Source organism: Pollachius pollachius (genome assembly GCF_949987615.1).
Source record: "Pollachius pollachius genome assembly, chromosome: 16".
In the NCBI taxonomy this organism is placed as follows: domain Eukaryota; kingdom Metazoa; phylum Chordata; class Actinopteri; order Gadiformes; family Gadidae; genus Pollachius; species Pollachius pollachius.
The window spans coordinates 3,710,211-3,730,210 of record NC_136949.1 but is presented as its reverse complement, the minus strand read 5'-3'; the positions used below and the strand labels follow the sequence as shown (position 1 = coordinate 3,730,210).

General features: G+C 55.8%; 1 protein-coding gene across 1 annotated transcript in view; it reads left to right on the top strand.

The window, feature by feature from the left end:
• Positions 1-20,000, top strand: part of syne1a (spectrin repeat containing, nuclear envelope 1a) — a gene marked incomplete at its 5' end in the record, with an annotated part of 172,465 nt that overhangs the window by 110,075 nt on the left and 42,390 nt on the right. The window contains 19 exon segments of the mRNA XM_079754209.1: positions 1,401-1,531; positions 1,533-1,545; positions 3,154-3,252; positions 3,963-4,124; positions 5,530-5,715; positions 6,556-6,729; positions 8,741-8,935; positions 10,564-10,695; positions 11,168-11,268; positions 12,246-12,396; positions 12,893-13,021; positions 13,472-13,639; positions 14,212-14,424; positions 14,919-15,020; positions 15,507-15,626; positions 16,093-16,293; positions 17,370-17,543; positions 18,420-18,551; positions 19,905-20,000. The exon segment at positions 19,905-20,000 is cut by the window's right edge and continues 101 nt beyond it. Coding sequence (XP_079610335.1) covers positions 1,401-1,531; positions 1,533-1,545; positions 3,154-3,252; positions 3,963-4,124; positions 5,530-5,715; positions 6,556-6,729; positions 8,741-8,935; positions 10,564-10,695; positions 11,168-11,268; positions 12,246-12,396; positions 12,893-13,021; positions 13,472-13,639; positions 14,212-14,424; positions 14,919-15,020; positions 15,507-15,626; positions 16,093-16,293; positions 17,370-17,543; positions 18,420-18,551; positions 19,905-20,000 — 2,679 coding nt within the window.

Sequence of the window (20,000 nt, the reverse complement as noted above, 5' to 3'; positions counted from 1 at the left end):
ATGATACGACAGATAGCTGTCACGTAGCCATGTAGTGGTGGGGGGGTCTATTTACAGCCCCCTCGCCGGGCCGTTGAGTCCGTCGGGCCCGTCCCACGCATGGCCGAGCACAGACACATTCCGTCGTTGCAGCGGCGTTGCATCATGTGACCCTCTGACTGCGTGGCTCCCCCGAGAGCCAAGTTCAACCGGGACCCGCCAAAACCTGCCGCCGGCTGACCCTGAGCGACGCCTGGCTCACGTTTCAGCCTCTCCTCTGAAGGCATGCGGGCGGAACGGTGAGGTGTCTCCTCAGACGACTGCTGCTGGCTCCTCCCCCCCCCCCCCCTCCCCTTTCAGCTGCGGAATGCCCTTGTCCTCTCGCTGAGATCCAGAGGCCAGATCTGAACCTTCAACCTCTGCGAGCTTGTTTGTCTATGTGTCATACTTTTTTTTGGGGGGGGGGGGTTCTGGGCTTGCTACGCACAACCCTGCTGCATGTTTCTCGCATGTTTTTTTCAGACGTAAACCTTTCGTCTTCTAATTCTGTTTAGAATAGTTGCGGCCGTGCTGATTCCCGACTACAGTAGTCTAGTGTGTGGTCTTTGCCTGGGTACTTTTCGTAAAAGAAGTGTGTGTGTGCCAGTTCTTGGTGTGTGTGTGTGTGTGGGTAAATGTTTAGCGGAGCCCAATCCGGGTACTTCCTGTGTGAGGTCATTCATTTCCCCTGATTCTTCCTGCAGAAGGTCCTTGTGGGTCGATGATTGCCAGCGTCTTTCCACACTTGGCTCCCATCATTCTAGCATATTACTGACACAACTCCTCTGCCAATACTGTGATTCTACAATAATATGCTGCCAGGGATCATCTCGGGACGTTGCCTCTTTGCATAATATATGATTACATGATTATATTATATTTTCTATCATTTCCTTGATGATTCAGCGACATGCTTACGCTCCAAACCCTGCATTTCCCAACTAATTTATAATCCTGTTTCTCTGTCTGTCTGTCTGTCTTTCTGTCTGTCTGTCTCTCTCTCTCTCTCTCCCTCTCTCTGCCTCTCTCTCGCTGCCTCTCTCTCTTTCTCTCTCTCTCTCTCTCTCTCTCCCTCCTCATCTCTCTCTCCCTCCCCCCCTCTCTCTCTCTCTCTCCCCCCCCCTCTCTCTCTCTCCCTCCCTCCCCCCCCCCCCTCTCTCTCTCCCCCTCTCTCTCTCTCCCCCCCCAACCCCCCCCTCTCTCTCTCTGCCTATTTCTTTGGTCCGTCCCTTTTTTGATTTCTCCTGCCGTCCTCCTTGGTGCTGCCTGCGCGCTTGTGTGTGTGTGTGTGTGTGTGGGGGCATGTGTGCACATGTATGTGTGTGTCTGCCTGCACATATGCGTGTGTGTGTGTGTGTGTGTGCGTGCGTGTGCGTGGTCAGATGACAGCGGGCCGCTGCCACACGCTGCTCTCCCCCGTGACCGAGGAGTCCGGGGAGGAGGGCACCAACAGCGAGGTCTCCTCCCCCCCCGCCTGCCGCTCTCCCTCCCCCGGGGCGGGCGCCGACGCTACCCCCCCCCCACCAGGTACTGCAGAGACCCTCCCCCCATCCACCTCCCCCCATCTCCCCCGTCCCCCCCGTCCCCCCCTGCCCGAACCTCACCCATCCACCCATTCAAACTCATGCACGTGAGGGGATGGAGATTTCAAGGATCATTTTCAAAATAAAAGTACCTCTGTACTTCCTTCAGACTCTTTTTTTCTACAGAGTGCTACTGCTGCACTGCTGCCTCGTGTTTGTTAGTTAATAGCCAATCACGTGCCTGCAAATCCCCGTCTCCTGCAACGCGATTGGTCCGAACAAACATGAAGAGAAAGGAAAGAGAATCTGCCCGTTCACCCAGGTTTGAGGTCTGCGCTCGCCTGGCCTCAGACTGGAGATCTGAAGTCCGATCTTGAGATTATGTTAGTGATCATCACGGTGAGTTATGCAGAGTTCCTCGGATCATCTTCAGGGAACGAGCTGCCCCGAAGTTCCCCGTTCACCAAGAGAAGAAGCTTATTTCCCGCAGCTACACCACCCGATTCCCCCTCCACCTTCGCCTCCACGTCCGTGTCCATCCACAACCCATCCTTCTCCTTCCCCATCCTTACACACATGCACACACCTACGCACGCACACATGCACGCACACACACACACACACGCATACAGACACCCTCCACCCAGCCCCATGCTGGAGCTGCGCAGTGACGCTGGCTCTCGCTGACCCCTCCCTGCTGAGAGCGGTTGGTTTGACCCAACGCCGCTCCCGTCTCTCACTGTTGTTTCCTTGCTTCTATTTCTTTTTATCAAGTTAAGTTCTTACGTTTATTTTTTTCTGTTAAGTAATCATTTTTCAAGTAGTCATCTGAGTCTTTGGTTAAACGCTGAAGGAGAATGGGTCAGGAGTGGGACTTTGGGGATCAAATATTTCAAATTGCTTGGCTTTGATTTGATTGCCTATAGTCAAATGTTTATGCTCTACAAACTTGTTGTTCAATGGTGAGCTGCAAAGCAAAGACCAAACTGAAAGGACCCTTTCTGGATGTAGATAAGGTGGTGAATCAGTGCCGTGTTGCGGTTGATTAGTGAGAGTTTGTTTCAATGCTCTCCCTTCCATTGGGTCAAGTTGTGTGAAATACCTCTCTGCAGTACATTCTTATCGTAGCGGTGCTAAGGCTAATCTCAATATTTACTTTGTAGCACTATTTGTTCAGTACAGTAGTAGGTGGGACTGGTTTGAACTCCAGTCGGGGGTTGATATGGATTCGAGTGCTGGTGTTCATATTGGAGTAAACATCTGGTTCAAAACAATAAGGCGTTTGTACGCACACGCACACACGCACCCACACGTTTCCATTCACTCACTCACTCTCTCACCCTCATACTCACTCACTCACTCACCTACTCACACATACGCACTCACTCACTCACTCACTCACTCACTCACTCACTCACTCATTCAGGCAAACACACACTCCCGCACACACACTCGCTCGCTCACTCACTCACATACTCACACATACACACACACACACACGCACACACACACACACACACACACACACACACTCAAACACGCTCACCCCCTCACCCTCTCGCTGCCCCCCTCCCAGCGCGAGTCTCACCCTGTGCTCTGTGTGTCCCCCCAGGGCCGGGCCCCTCTCCAGGAGCTGTACGACCCCTCCATGGAGACGAGCGCCGCCAACCTGGACGACCTGCAGAAGTCCTGGGAGACCCTGAAGAACGTGGTAGGCCCCCCCCCCCCCCCCCCCAGGGCGACGCCCCGCAACCACATCCTTTACCTGGGCTGTGGGCGGGCTCTGTTTGTTTGGTTGGTTGCTTGGGTAACTAATTGGTTCCCTAATTGGATAGTTTCCGAAGCAGTTTGCTTCTCAGCTACCGACACCAATTGGAAGTCCAACCCCTGCTAATGACTCTTACCCCTCTCTCTCTCCCTCCCTACCTCACTCCTCTCTCTCCCTCCATACCTCACTCCTCTCTCTCCCTCCCTCCTTCCCTCTCTTCCTCTCTCTCTCTCCCTCCCCCCTCCCTCCTTCCCTCTCTCTCTCTCTCTCTCCCTCCCTCCTTCCCTCTCTTCCTCTCTCTCTCCCTCCCCCCTCCCTCCTTCACTCTCTTCCTCTCTCCCTCCCTCCCTCCTTCCCTCTCTTCCTCTCTCCCTCTCCCCCTCCCTCCTTCCCTCTCTTACTCTCTCTCTCTCTCCCTCCCTCCTTCCCTCTCTTCCTCTCTCTCCCTCCCCCCCTCCCTCCTTCCCTCTCTTCCTCTCTCCCTCTCCCCCTCCCTCCTTCCCTCTCTTACTCTCTCTCTCTCCCTCCCTCCTTCCCTCTCTTCCTCTCTCTCTCTCCCTCCCCCCTCCCTCCTTCCCTCTCTCTCTCTCTCTCTCTCTCTCTCCTCCTCCCCCCTCCCCCCCTACACACACACACACACACACACACCTCAGATCAGTGAGAAGCAGAAGTCTCTGTACGAGGCTCTGGAGCGGCAGCAGCACTACCAGGAGACGGTGCAGTGCGTCTCCACCAAGATGGAGGCCGTGGAGGGGGCGCTCAACGAGAGCCTGGAGCCCAGCAAGACCCCCGAGAGCCAAATGGCCGCCCACCAGGTATACCGCACATGCCAACACCGAACGTAGAGGGGTAGAGACACTGCCTCAGTGTGTGGTGGAATGTGTGTGGGCGTGTGGACGTGTGTGTGTGTTTGTGGGTGTGTGTGTGTGTGTTTGGCCGTGTGTGTGTGTGTGTGTTTGTGTGTGTGTGTGTGTGTTTGTGTGGGCGTGTGTGTGTGGGTGTGTGTGTGTTTGGGGACGCGTGTGCGTCTGTGTGTGGTGACTTGTGCGTGCGAGCACGTGTGTGTGTACATGCGTGCGTCAGTGTGTGTGGGCGAGTCTGCGCGTGGGTGTGCACTGTGTGGCCGTGGGTGTGTGTGTGTGTGCGGGGGTGTCTGTGTGCGAGCACGTGTGTGTGTTTGGTTGTGTCCGTGTGTGGGCGAGTCTGTGCATGTGTGGGCATTGTGTGGGCGCACACCTGTGTGTTTACGTGCCACACTGGGGTATAAAGTGTAACAACCTTGACACTGCAAGGCCCCAAAACAATGGGCCAGTTGTCGGGCCGCAGGGGGGGGGGGGGGGGGGGTGAGACGAGCGGACAGACAGGATCGGCCTGCTCCACGGGGGGGGGGTATAAAAGGCACTGGGCCCTCTGAAGGCCTGGTCTGACAGCACCGCACTGTTGAGCGCTGCCATGCTGGGTTCGGCTAGCAAACCACTACAGCGTACTGTTCCTTTAAGACCCAGGCTGTACTGGGAAACGGAATAGTGATGGGAATTAAGATTCAAGTCTACTCTGTTTGATGTTTGCTCTCAACAGCAACAGCCACGACACTGTACTGTACTGTTTCTTTAAGACCGAGACCACGCTGAGGAATTGAATATTAATGGGAGTTAAGATTCAGGTCCACTCTGTTTGATGTTTTCCCCTCTCCTCCTCCCCACTCCTTTCAACTTCTCCCTGCTCCCTGCTCCTCTCTGCTCCTCTCTACTCCTCCTCCCCATTGCTCCCCTCTCCTCCTCCCCACTCCTTTCAACGCCTCCCTGCTCCCCTCCACTCCCCTCTGCTCCTACCCCCCTCCAACCTCCTCTCTGCTCCTCTCTGCTCCCTTCTTTTTCTCCCACTCCTCCCTGCATCCCTCCACCCCTCGCTCCTCCTCCCTGCTCCGCTCTGCTCCTCTTTGCTCCTCTCCACTCCTCTCTACTCCTCCCATCTCCTCCCTGCTCCTCTCTGCTCCACCCTGCTCCTCTCCGCTCCTCTCTGCTCTTCTCTGCTCCTCCCATCTCCTCTCTGCTCCTCCCTGCTCCTCTTTGCTCCTCTCTGCTCCTCTCCACTCCTCTCTACTCCTCCCATTTCCTCTCTGCTCCTCCCTGCTCCTCTCTGCTCCTCTCCGCTCCTCTCCACTCCTCTCTACTTCTCCCACCTCCTTGCTCCTCTTCCCCCCCCCCTCCTCCCCTCCAGGCCCTGATGGATGAGATCATGATGCTGCAGGAGGAGATTGGGGAGCTGCAGACGTGTTTCTCCGAGGAGCTCCTGGGGGACGGGGACGGAGGGGACCAGCTGGCCCTGAGGTCCACCCTCACCGTGCTGGGGGAGAGGATGGCCACCATCCGCATGAAGGCCTCCGGGAAGCGGCAGCTGCTGGAGGTGGGTCCGGTCAGGGGAGGGCCGGAGAGGCCACAGCTAGTAGCTAATTTAGCAATGTTAACCGAGATAAGCTAATGTAAAGAAGTGAACCTTCATTGCATGCTCAAGAATGCACACACACACACACACACTCGTGCAAATGCACACACAAACACGGACACACACACACACACACACACACACACACACACACACACACAAACACATACACACTGATTCACTCTCTCACACATGCACCTTTTCTCAGACATACCCACACACACATGTACGTACTTATGCATGGACGTGCACACAAGCACACACACACACTCCCTGCCTGGTCTGACACACAAACCTACTCTTTCGGCCATACTTGCATGCACACAAACACCTATCCTCACTCAGACACATACACACACGCATGTGCGCAAACAGACACACACACACAAACCTTCACAAACATACACACAAACACACACACACACACACACACACACACACTCTCTCTCTCACATGGCTACTCAAACACACACACACACACACACGCACACGCACACCTACTCTCTCTCACACACCTACTCACACACACACACTCACCTCCCCACACTCACACCTGACCATGTACCCTGCCGACCCCCTGACCCCTGACCCCTGACCCCTGACCCCTTGACCCCTGACCCCTGACCCCTGACCCCTGACCCCTGACCCCCGACCCCTGACCCCTGACCCCTGACCCCTGACCCCCGACCCCTGACCCCTGACCCCTGACCCCCGACCCCTGACCCCTGACCCTTGACCCCTGACCCCCGACCCCTGACCCCTGACCCCTGACCCCTGACCCCTGACCCCTGACCCCTGCAGGAGAAGCTGGGCGAGCAGCTGGAGGAGCAGAGGCAGCAGCAGACGCTGCAGCGCTACCGCGTCCAGGCGGAGGAGCTCAACCATTGGCTGCTCAGCACGCGGGCCACGCTAAGCTCCGCCCTCCAGCCCCAGAGCGACTCCCTGGACATGGAGGAGCAGCTCATCGACTGCCAGGTGACCGTGGCGACCGCGCGGTGATGTCACCGGCGACCCCGATGACGACGTCACTTAGAAAGGCGGAGAGCCGAGAGCTGTTTGGTGTTTTACCGGGGATGAGTTAATATTGATGATCGATCAGTGATACGTAGGTCTCCCCGCCCTATTGGGTGGTCGTTATGGACCCTGTGATCTGGGATCAACAACACTTTCGTTAACTTCCTGGTGAACCCCATCGTATCGCTTTGCTACTCATTAAGTCATTAGTATTAGTTTGAATCTTTAGGGAGTCAGTCAGTTCGTACATACAGGACGTCTAGGGTTTGCTAAACGGATCGTGAGCTATCTAAAGCTTACGTCGGCAATCCCCTTTGACACCATATGCAAATCAGGGGACCGCAAGTGGGGACCCGGCCCACAGGTTGAGAACCTCTGTATCAATCTATAGTCTGATGTGTGAGACTAGGTTTGGTTTGTAAGCCGAGTTCATGGCCAGTAAAACTGGGTGGTTGATGGAGAAACATTGTTCCCATGGATACACGGGCAAGGGCTTGGAAGACAGCTCCTTCACACGCCAGACCTAAGCCCCTTACTTCCTTGTTTTGCTTGAGAAATAACTTTTTCGGATTAGGGGGGACACTCGGATTAGGATTAGTAAATTGCTCACCGCTCAGACTCCCCAGGTTTTTTGCACTCCACCCACTGGCTCCCCGATCTCCCATCCCGTTCCGCTGGGATGTGCCAGGCGCTCTCTGTTGCCATGGTAATGGTGGGGGAGGGTTGGGGGGAGCTGTCTCAGCATGAGGTCCGGATGGGACAGGTGGTGGCGACTGACCTCGGGCCGGCGGTCTGCGATGGCAGGCTGGGTGCGTCTCAGCTAGGTGTAGTGACTGCTACTGTACAGGGGAGCACGGTTGGGTCGTTTGCTGTGTCATGCACACACTGCAGCCTCGCAGGAAAACTCGTTGCGCCTTTAAGTCGCTGCCAAAGGTTTGTGTGTGCGTGTAAGTGAGTGTGTGTAAGTGTGCGCGTGCGTGCGTGCGTGTGTGTGTGTGAGAGGAAGCTCACAGACTGTAAGCTGATTAAGGTGACTGTGTGTCTGCTGTGGAGCCTGGCTCATCTCACGCCTCAGTAGTCTGCTTGTGCGTGCGTGTGTGTATGCGTGCGCGCACACGCGTGCGTGTGTGCCTGTGTGTGTCATATACAGGAAGTAGTTGCCAAGGCGGGTCGTTTCGGTCTTTGCACCAACATCCCTTGCATGTTTTATGTAAAACAACGAGCTGGCTGTCGCCTTGCGTGGCTGACTCCACCGTCTGTGTGTGAATGTGTGAATGTGTGCATGAATGGGTGAATGTTGGGCGATAATGTAAAGCACTCTGAGTGGCAGATGGTTAGAAAGCGCTGTATAAATGCAGTCCATTTACCATCCGTCCATACTACCCTTGTTATCAGGTGTCACGGCAGAGTCCCTACGCTGGTATAATGGGAGGGAGAGCCGAGGCGCTGACGGGGTTGCTGGAGGTGGGCTAGTGTGTGCGGTGCGTTCTAGAACCAGGGAGAAGCGTGTTGCATTATGCAGGGAGGCCTCTGCGCCCCCGCCCTCCCCGCCTGTCAATCACACACTCAGCCAATCAGAGCACCGGGATCAAACGTTACGACGGTGCAATTGGACGTTCTCGTCTTGAAAGCTTGGTCAAAGAGATGTTTTTGTCACCGGCGTTTCTGGGGGGGTCCCGCGGCAGCCTGGCTCTGTGTTGTCATGACGTTCTCCTGACGGAGCATCACACCACTGGACCGGGGGTTGATGGGGAAACAGGTTGCCTAGCGACCACTTAAACCAAGGATGCACCCGGCATCATGTCAATCCGGGGGCGCGTGAATCCCGGTCGGGCGGCAGCGGAATTAGATCTGCAGGGGACCCGACGACGCTTTTGCTGAGATGAGGCGGCCTCGACCAACCGGGCGCTCGACCGCTGCCCGCGGAGCGACGACCTCTGACCCCCGGCTCCTGCTCCCCCCCCCCCTGCAGAACATGCTGTACGAGATCGAGCGCAAGGTGGCGTCGCTGTCGGAGCTGTCGGTGCACAGCGAGTCCCTGCTTCTGGAGGGCCGCGCCGGGCCCCCCGGGGGAGAGGCGGAGCAGCTCACCCTCAAGCTGCGCTCGCTGAAGGGCAGCCTGGTGGAGCTGCAACGTATGCTGCACGACAAGCAGGTGGACATCCAGGTGAGGACACCGGGGGGGGGGGGGCGTCACGACCCCAGGGGTCTCAGGGGAGGGGGGGGGGGGGGTTGAAGTTTGATTACTCACCTCTCTCTCTATCACCATCTCCCTCACCCTCTCTCTCACTCTCTTTCTCACCCTCTTATTGAAATGGAATGGATTTTTTTTTCCCATAAAGCCTTAGTTCATGTGAAAAATACTTTGAATTTCATCTCTGTTCCTCGTTAACTTGCTGCAATATTTTAAATGAAAATGTAATTTTCCCCGTCAAGCACATCTTTCGTCGTCAAACTTAATGTTTCGATGAGGGAGTTTCTTAGCGTTCTTATGATATCGGTTCTATCCCATCTCCGTTCTCTATATTATTGATCCAGTACACTCTTGTCTGTAGCGACTGCAGTATGTCTGTCTCCCTCCCTCCTCCTCCTCCTCTCCCTCACCTATCCCTCCATCCTCCTCCTCCTCTCCCCCACCCATCCCTCCCTCCTCCTCCTCCTCTCCCCCACCCATCCCTCCATCCTCCTCCTCCTCTCCCCCACCCATCCCTCCCTCCTCCTCCTCCTCCTCTCCCCCACCCATCCCTCCCTCCTCCTCCTCCTCTCCCCCACCCATCCCTCCATCCTCCTCCTCCTTTCCCTCACCCATCCCTCCATCCTCCTCCTCCTCTCCCTCACCCATCCCTCCCTCCTCCATCCTCCTCGCTTTACGACACCCCCTTCGCCGTCACCCATTGTCTGTGCCATGCTGGTCTGGGATCCGTTGTGTTTTGTTGTTTTGTTTGCGTTGGGCTGTGCTGCATTGTGTGTCATTCTCAATGGAAGCATTGTGCGGCCGCTAAATGTCACACCTCCCCCCCCCCCCCCCCCCGCCTGTTTCCACCACTGGACCCGGGCCTCACAATGAGCCTGTGAGGCTAAACCAGATGGCAGACAAAGGCACGCAAAGGCACTCTGAACCCGCTGGCTTTCTGATGACAAGCGTCATTTTCCGAATACCGGCCGTCTGCGTGATTCCTCGTTCGGTGAAGCGGGAGAAAGCTGCGTCTATGTGTGTGCGGTGACCGACGGCGATCAAGGGAAACTGCTGACACATCCTCAGTTTGAATCTTGCGTGACCTTTGACCCCAGGCCATGCACCATGTGACGGCGTCCTGCCCCGAGAGCCCCACGTGAGCTAGCAGTGGGAGGTTGAACTGAAAGTCAATGCCTAATGGGAAATAAATGATCGGTTGTGAGGGAGTACTTTAACGTTTAGCTGACGCTTTTATCCGAGGCGACTCACAACCGTTCACGCACACATTGACACGCCGACGGCGGAGTCTACCACACAAGGCGACAGCCAGCTGGTCAGCAGCAGTCAGGGTGAGGTGTCTTGCTCAGGGACACCTCGGCTGGGAGGAGCCCGGGGATCGAACTAGCAACCTTCCGGTTACAAGCCAACCCGGCTCTACCTCCTAAGCCACTGCCGCCCATTTTCTTTGCAGTCCCAAAAAGTGATAACTATCATGTTATCATTTGCATTTTTCGAACTCAAACGCAAAAGCAAAAGCAAAGCAGCCCAGGATCAAACCGGCGTCCACTTCCCAGTGTTCCTCACCAATGTATGACTAAAGCCAGTGTCTGACGTTCCAGGGAACGCTACAGGAACAAGAGGACAGCGAGACGGACTCCACCCTGTCCCAGAGTCCCAACGTCCAGGACTGGCTGTCCCAGGCGCGCTCCACACGCTCCCAGCAGCACCAGTGCAACCTGCTGCGACAGAGGGTGAGAGGAAGTCAGCTATAGCACAAGTGCCTACTGCAGGAATAAAATCCCCCCTCCCATCTTGTTTAGCTATAGTTTGGTTACACTGTTGTTGTTGACTAACGATGGACTCCCAGGGATAGCTGTGGCGTCTGTGTTCATGCCACTTAGTTGTGTGGTTGTCGCTCTACAACGCTGTATCTGGTCAGAATGATACTGTTTCTGTGTGTCTGTGTGTTTGTGTGTGTGTGTGTTTATGTGTGTGCGTGCGTGTGTCTTTCTCTCTGTTTCTGCATATGCGTGTGCGTGTCTGTATGTCCGTGTGCGTTTTTGTGTGTGTGTACATGTCTGTTTGTCTGTCTGTGTATGTGTGTGTCTGCGTATGTGCTTTTGTGAGCATGTGTGTGTCTGTCTGTGTGTGTGCGTTCGTGTGTGTGTGTGTGTGTGTGCGTGCCTGTGCTCATGTGTGTGTGTGTGTGTGGTCCTCCTGCAGGAGCTGGAGGAGCAAGTGGCAGAGCAGCGGCGGCTCCTCCAATCGGTGGCCAGCATCGGGGAGGAGGTGCTGAGCCAACACGCCCCCCCAAACGGAGACAGGTAGCGCCCCGTCACGTGACCAACGTCTCCTGAAGGACCCTTCCTGGTCCGTGGCGCACATTGAGCGAGTCATGGACATCGCTGGCCCTCTGGTTCACAAGTCCACCGTTTTAACGGTTGGACTTGTGAACGTGAGAGATTAACTCCTTGTGAACGTGAGAGATTAACTCCTTGTGAACGTGAGAGATGAAGGACTTAATCTCTCACGTTCCCAAATTTAACTCCTTCATCTCTCACGTTCACAAGTCCACCGTTTTAACAGTTGGACTTGTGAACGTGAGAGATTAACTCCTTGTGAACGTGAGAGATTAACTCCTTGTGAACGTGAGAGATTAACTCCTTGTGAATGTGAGAGATGAAGGACTTCATCTCTCACGTTCTTTGATCGCGTTCCATCACTCCCGTGTTCCTCTGTGAATTGGGTTCAAACCGCTGACAGTCAACACGATCAGTGGGACACAGATTAGAACATTTATTTTATCCAGTTATTCTTTTACTTTCTTCAAATGTATGCATGTGACTCTACTACAGCAGTGCGTCCGTTATGGCAGCCATTGCACTCCTCACCATCCCCGGGAGGAGGGATCCCCGACTCTAAGTTCTTCTTTAGACTTCTTCCTTGTTGCCTCAGGGAGTTTCTTCCTACCCTTTGGGTGGGCTAGGGTCAGGGGGGTGTCATAAATATACCGCCCCTAAAACCCCTTTGAGTCGTCTAGTGATAAAGGGCTGCACTTACACAACAGACCTGGCTTGACTCCACACACACACACACACACACACACACACACACACACACACACACACACACACACACACACACACACACACAGTCACGTATACACAATAACGTGAACACACACACACACATGCATGCACATACACACAGTCACATATACACAAGAGCATGCCCACATTCACACTCACTTTATTCCACTAAAGTCTGGCCCTTAAAGTCTGTGTAACCACCCCCCCCCCAGTGAGGTGTCGGTCCCAGGAGGGGTCCTGCTGGAGGCGGAGAGCTTCTCCCCCCTGGAGCAGCTCCGGCAGCGCTGGGAGAACCTGAAGAGAGACCAGAGCACCAAGCTGCAGCTGTCCCTGACCTCGCTGGAGCAGGACCAGCTCAGCCCGGTACGCACGCACGCACGCACGCACGCACGCACGCACGACGCACGCACACAGACAGTCACGTATACACAAGAACATGCACACACACACAATCACACAAACACACACACACACAGTCACGTATGCACAAGAACATGCGCACACACACAAACACACATGCACTCACGCACACACACCGGTCACATACACCAAAGCACATGCACACATACACAAATGCACGTACACACACACACAGGAGCACACAAAGACACACACACTCACGCACACGTACACACAGACATGCATGCACACACTCACATAGACACAAGCCCCTGCACCACCACACACACACACACACACACACACACACACATGCATCCACGCAGAAACTCAAACTGATCCATGCAGACACACACACACACACACACACACACACACACACACACATCCCCCCAAAGCCTGCGACAATCTCTGCCAGTGCTCTCTCAGAGTCTGTAACCTTCCACCCTCGTGCGTTCAGGTGCTCCACAGATCTCGTCTGTCCAGCCCCGGGGTGGTCCTCCGGGGCGAGCCCTCCAGCCAGGACCCCCGCTCCCCCAGAGCCCTGTTCGAGGCCTGCAACCGGACCCTGGACGCCCTGGGCCAGGAGGTGTGGACCTGGGAATGAACTTTGAAAGAATGTCTCCCTCGCTGTTTGTTCCCACAGGACGCCGTAGTGCAATGTTAACACTGCTCATCATGATGAAAAGCCCATAAAACGGCCATAGTATTTAAATAATAATATTTAAATAATATTTGCACTGTTATTGCACTATTATTCACTGCTTACTGTATGATAAAAGTTGTAATTATTGGATCTGTGGTGAAATGACCACCTTTGTGTGTGTGTTTCCGTGTTTTTGTGTGTGTGTCCATGCGTTTGTGTGTTTGTGTGTGTGTGTGTGTGCGTGTGTGTGCGTGTGCCTGCGTGTGTGTGTGAGTGTGTGTGTGTGTGTGTGTGTGTGTGTGTGTGTGTGTGTGTGAGTGTGTGTGTGTGTGTGTGTGTGTGTGTGTGTGTGTGCGTGTGCCTGCGTGTGTGTGCGTGCGTGTGTGTGTGCAGACATCGTGCGGGGACGCCAAGGCGCAGCCCGGGGAGGCGAGGGTCCAGCAGGAGCTGTGTGTTGCCGTGGCGACGGCCTCGACCTGGCTGGACGCTGCGGAGAACCAGCTGCTGTCTGGACCCGTCCTGCTGTCTGAGGACACGGAGAGCCAGCTCTACACCATGGAGGTCAGTCCTTCTGCCTGTCTGTCTGTCTGTCTGTCTGTCTGTCGGTCTGTCTGTCTGTCTGCCTCTCTTTGTCTGTCTGTCTGTCTGTCTGTCTGTCTGTCTCTCTTTATCTGTCTGTCATTCTGTCCGTCTGTTTATCTATCCATCTATCTATCTGTCTGTCCGTCCGTCAGTCTATCTGTCTGTCTCTCTTTATCTGTCTGTCTGTCCGTCTGTTTGTCTATCCATCTATCTATCTGTCTGTCCGTCCGTCCGTCCGTCCGTCCGTCTGTCTGTCTGCATGTCTTTCTGTCTGTCACTCTGTCACTCTGTCCGTCTGTCCGTCCGTCCGTCCGTCCGTCCGTCCGTCTGTCCGTCTGTCTGTCTGTCTGTCTGTCTGTCTGTCTGTCTGTCTGTCCGTCAGTCCGTCCGTCTGTCTGTCTGTCTGCCTGTATGTCTTTCTATCTGTCTGTCCGTCCGTCCGTCAGTCCATCTGTCCTCATGCGCGGGGCTGTCTCCAGCCCATTTAGAGGCCTCCCACTAACCGTCACCCTATTGGCCGCCGTCTCTCGCCCCCCCCTCCTCCCCCCCAGGGCCTGGGCAGGGAGCTGAAGGAGGTGCGGGGGGAGGCGTCCCGGTGCCGGGCCCTGGTGGGTGCAGGGGGTCGGCTGTGGGGCGGGGAGGAGCGGGGGCTGATGGAGGACACCCTGGGCGGGCTGACGGAGCGCCTGGAGCTGCTGGACTCCACCCTCGAGCAGCAGTGTGACGGCATGAGGGACCGCCTGCAGGACCACTCGGCCTTCCAGGTGAGGGGCTGGGGACCCGGGGCGGCCATCTTGGTGGTACTGGTTTTGGTACAGAGTGGTGGAGATGTAACGACTCTTCTTTTATTAAATTGTATTTTATTGTACTTTATTTTATTTTATTGGATTCAATTATATTTGTAAAGCCCTTGATCACAGCTAAAGTATCAATGGGCTAACCAGGTGATATATTTATCACGTTCGTTAAGGTGCATATCCATCTCTGAAGGGGAAACGATCCAGTTAAATAAACATAACACACACACGCAAACCCCAAAACGTTCACCAGGTTTTCTTTTGGAGTAAATAGAAAAAATATGAAGAGTTTTGTCCGTTTCTTTAGTGTGTGTGCGTCTTCTATTTATTGAACCGCATATAAATACACGCAGCATACTAAAAAGCGACGATAAGTAAGTATGTCAGTAGTAGTGTTGACGGGGCTGGAGGTGATGTTGCGTAGCCCCATGTTGACTCCCGGTCCTCTGCCGTCTGCCCAGAACGAGCTGAGGAGGCTGTTCACCGCACTGGGGGACAGCAAGCAGGCGGTGCTGCAGAGGAAGACCGGGGCCGTGGACAAGCCCGCCTCCAAGCAGATCGAGGTGAGACACCCCCCCCCCCCAACCAGCAACCCACCGGGCGCTAGGCAGCGACCTACAGGATCAGAGTTGTGATCCAGGCCTGGTAACCGCCATTGCTAAGAGCAGCCAAGAGTTGAAAGACAAAATCACAACTCTTAATAACTCGCCATGGGTGAACGACGTCAGGACTGCAGTCGCTCACCAGCTTCCTTCCGCAAGAGACTCAGGACTCACTTGTTTAGTTCACCTGGACTCAGAATAGCCTCGCCCCTTACCCCACACTGCCCCTTCCCCTCCCTTACTCTCCTAAAAACACCCCTCGTACGCACTGACTGTATGTTTTACCTCGTGGGACTTAATGTACACACTTATTCTGTGTTGTGTCCTGGCAAATCCCGGCACTTAAAAACAGAGCTTAGCATCGTCAATGTATGTTCCCTTGTTGTCGTAGCAGTAGCGCTAAACAGGAACTCGGCCCTGTGTGTTCTGTGTGTTTGGTCCGGTCAGGCTCTATCTGAGGTGGAGGAGAGCTTGCGGGAGTTTGAGCAGAGGGTGGCTGAGCTGAAGAGCAGAGCGGAGAGCCTGCAGTCAGACCAGGTCTCCAAGCAGGAGCTGCTGAAACTACAGGTGAGGCTTCGCCCCACGCCATGAGTATCTGATGTCCTTACCTTTCCTTTCTCTTGACACACATATTGCTAACTATCAGTGATCATAACAGTATTATTGACGGTAATATTAGGATTTGAACCATTTTAATTGTATATTTAAATTCACATATGGTTTATATCTGATGGTCAGTCCAAGTAAAATCTATTATATACCATTCAGTCCATGTTAATTCTCTCATAGTATTCTTTAAGACGTCAATCATTACCATCACTAAAAATAAGCGTTGGCGCTAATGCTAATGCTAACTGCTAGCATTAGCAGTTAGCCCTTATGCTAACGCTAACTGCTAGCATTAGCATTAGCAGGAGTACACCGCCATGCTTGACGGTAGACTGGTAGTTGGTGTTAATGCTTATGCTAACGGCTAACTATAAAGCGCGTACAGAGGCGTCACTCACCATCCCCGCTGTCCCCCCCTCCGCAGGATGCGTACGGGGAGCTAGTGCTGATGGTGGGCTCGCGGCGCAGCAGCCTGAACCACAGCCTGTCGCTGAAGGCCCAGTACGAGGCCGCGCTGCACGACCTGGCCGACCTGGTGGACACCGCCCAGGACAAGATGGCCGCCGACCAGAAGATCACCGTGGCCTCGGTCATCGACGTGCAGATGCTGCTGGACAAACACAAGGTGAGGACGGACGGACGGACGGACGGACGGACGGAGAACGAGGCGTGGAGACGTTTCTGAGGACCGCCTCACTCACTTAATGGGATGTTTCAAGGGCTGCCAAACGATTAAGAAACTACAAGTGTAGTTCAATTCTTATAAGTATCACCACAGATTAGGGATTATAAACAGGTCATGTCACTTACTGCAAGTATAATGAATGTTAAGGAACTAAAAACAAAAATTAATTCTGATTTAAATGTTGACATTTAAACGCGTTATTATTGCGCTTATTCTAACAGCTCTAGATATTTCAAATCAAGTGACCAGAGAGCGGACACTCGAGCGGTTAATGTTGGACCCCCTCGTCCAAACGGTTCTGGGTTCGAATCCCATTGCCCGCAGCACTCACCTCCAGGCGTCCTCGGGCAAGATGTGCGACCACTCCCTGCTCATGTATCACCTATCCCGACAGGACAGCACCTGCTTGTCTTGCTGACTGTTTTAGTTTGTTTGGAAGCGACAAAAAGGGTTTAGGGTGAATCCATACAGTACAAACCACCCTGTTCTTCCTCACTCCCCCACTCAAACACACACCACATCACCCACACCCACCTAGAGCAGGCTGGCTGGTCACCGGGAGGTTGCTAGTTCGATCCCCGGCTGTGTTGATGTGTCCCTGAGCGAGGCGCCTCACCCTGACTGCTCCAGACGAGCTGGCTGTCGCCCTGCGTGGCTGGCACCGCCGTCGGTGTGTGAATGTGTGCGTGAACGGGTGAATGTTGGGCGATATTGTAAAGCGCTTTGAGCGGTCACTGGTTAGGAAAGCACTGTGTAAAAACTAGGGCTGAGTATTGCCAGGTACCTCACAATTCGATTCTTTAGGTCTTGATTCGATTCGATATAGACTACAATGTATGCTTCTTTTTTTTTATTGAAATAAATTCAATAAAACGATTTAAAAAAAACTCTGAATCGAAATTGAATCGAGGACAAGTAAATTGCAGTGAATTGATGAATCGATATTTTTACCCAGCCCTAATTAAAACCAGCCTCCATCGCTGACCCTGTCCCTTCTCCTCCTCCTCCTCCTCAAGGAGTTCTTCCAGGGCGTGGAGCGGCAGATGGTGCTGAGCCAGGCCTTCTACAGCAAGGTGTCAGGGCTGGTGGGGCCACGGGAGAGCCAGGCCCTGGAGGAGACCATGGGCTCGGCCCACAGCATCCTGAAGCAGGCCCACCGCAGGGGGGTGGAGCTGGAGAGCATCCTGGAGGTAGGAGCCACGCTGGGACAGGGTGGTGGATAGGGACACCACACACACGCACGCACATGTACTGTACATATAAACGCACGCACATACACACACAAACACACACACACATATACACAGGCATGTCAACACACACGCGCTGAAATACTTTTGTTGTTGTTATGTTATACTCAGAAGTATGATGACATATATGAGCCGAGAAATAGAGAAGTGTGTTAGGGTTAGGGTTTACTGCTATTACTGCTAACCCAAGCTCTCCCCATCCCCTGTTCCCCTGATTCTCCCTGGTTCTCCCCGTTCCCTCTTGGTCCCCCCCGGTTCCTCCCCTGGTTCCTCCCATTCCCCTGGGTCCTCCCTTTCCCCTGGTTCCTCCCTGGTTTCCTCCCTGCTCCCCCTGGTTCCTCCCCTGGTTTTCCCCCTGGTTCCTCCCCTGGTTCCTCCCCCGGTTCTCCCCTTGGTTCCCCGTGGTTTCCCCTGGTTCCCCCCACTCCCCCTGGTTTCCCCCACTCCCCCTGGTTCCTCCCCTGGTTCTCCCCCTGGTTCCTCCCCCTGGTTCCCCCACTCCCCCTGGTTCCTCCCCTGGTTCTCCCCCTGGTTCTCCCCCTGGTTCTCCCCACTCCCCCTGGTTCCTCCCGTGGTTCTCCCCCTGGTTCTCCCTCTGGTTCTCCCCACTCCCCCTGGTTCCTCCCCTGGTTCTCCCCCTGGTTCCTCCCCTGGTTCTCCCCACTCCCCCTGGTTCCTCCCCTGGTTCTCCCCCGGGTTCCTCCCCTGGTTCTCCCCCGGGTTCCTCCCCTGGTTCTCCCCCGGGTTCCTCCCCTGGTTCTCCCCCTGGTTCTCCCCCTGGTTCCCCCCCCCCCCCCCCCCCCCCCGGTCCTCCAGTCGTGGAGCCGGCTCCTGGAGGACTACAAGGCGCTGTGCGGGCAGCTGGAGGCGGTGGAGGGCGGTGTTCCCACCGTGGCGCTGGTGGAGGAGACGGAGGAGCGGCTCAGCGAGCGGATCAACCTCTACCAGGTACACACGCCCACACACACACACACACACACACACACACACACACATATAAACAAACCCCAGCCTCTCCCCCCCAGTGTCTGAAGGCCCGTCTGACGGAGCACCACCCGTCCTAACCCCACCCTCTCTGCCCCCCCCCCCCAGTGTCTGAAGGCCCGTCTGACGGAGCACCACCCGTCCTAACCCCACCCTCTCTGCCCCCCCCCAGTGTCTGAAGGCCCGTCTGACGGAGCACCACCCGTCCTAACCCCACCCTCTCTGCCCCCCCCCTCCAGTGTCTGAAGGCCCGTCTGACGGAGCACCACCCGTCCTAACCCCACCCTCTCTGCCCCCCCTCCCCAGTGTCTGAAGGCCCGTCTGACGGAGCACCACCCGTCCTAACCCCACCCTCTCTGCCCCCCCCCTCCAGTGTCTGAAGGCCCGTCTGACGGAGCACCACCCGTCCTAACCCCACCCTCTCTGCCCCGCCCCCAGTGTCTGAAGGCCCGTCTGACGGAGCACCACCCGTCCTAACCCCACCCTCTCTGCCCCCCCCCCCCAGTGTCTGAAGGCCCGTCTGACGGAGCACCACCCGTCCTAACCCCACCCTCTCTGCCCCCCCCCCCCCAGTGTCTGAAGGCCCGTCTGACGGAGCACCACCCGTCCTAACCCCACCCTCTCTGCCCCCCCCCCCCAGTGTCTGAAGGCCCGTCTGACGGAGCACCACCCGTCCTAACCCCACCCTCTCTGCCCCCCCTCCCCAGTGTCTGAAGGCCCGTCTGACGGAGCACCACCCGTCCTAACCCCACCCTCTCTGCCCCCTCCCCCCCAGTGTCTGAAGGCCCGTCTGACGGAGCACCACCCGTCCTAACCCCACCCTCTCTGCCCCCCCCCCCCCAGTGTCTGAAGGCCCGTCTGACGGAGCACCACCCGTCCTAACCCCACCCTCTCTGCCCCCCCCCCCCCAGTGTCTGAAGGCCCGTCTGACGGAGCACCACCCGTCCTAACCCCACCCTCTCTGCCCCCTCCCCCGCCCAGTGTCTGAAGGCCCGTCTGACGGAGCACCACCCGTCCTAACCCCACCCTCTCTGCCCCCCCCCCCCAGTGTCTGAAGGCCCGTCTGACGGAGCACCACCCGTCCTAACCCCACCCTCTCTGCCCCCCCTCCCCAGTGTCTGAAGGCCCGTCTGACGGAGCACCACCCGTCCTAACCCCACCCTCTCTGCCCCCCCCCCCCAGTGTCTGAAGGCCCGTCTGACGGAGCACCACCCGTCCTAACCCCACCCTCTCTGCCCCGCCCCCAGTGTCTGAAGGCCCGTCTGACGGAGCACCACCCGTCCTAACCCCACCCTCTCTGCCCCCTCCCCCGCCCAGTGTCTGAAGGCCCGTCTGACGGAGCACCAGCCCCAGCTGTACCAGGTGCTGGAGGAGGGCAAGCGGCTGCTTCTGAGCGTGTGCTGCGGGGACCTG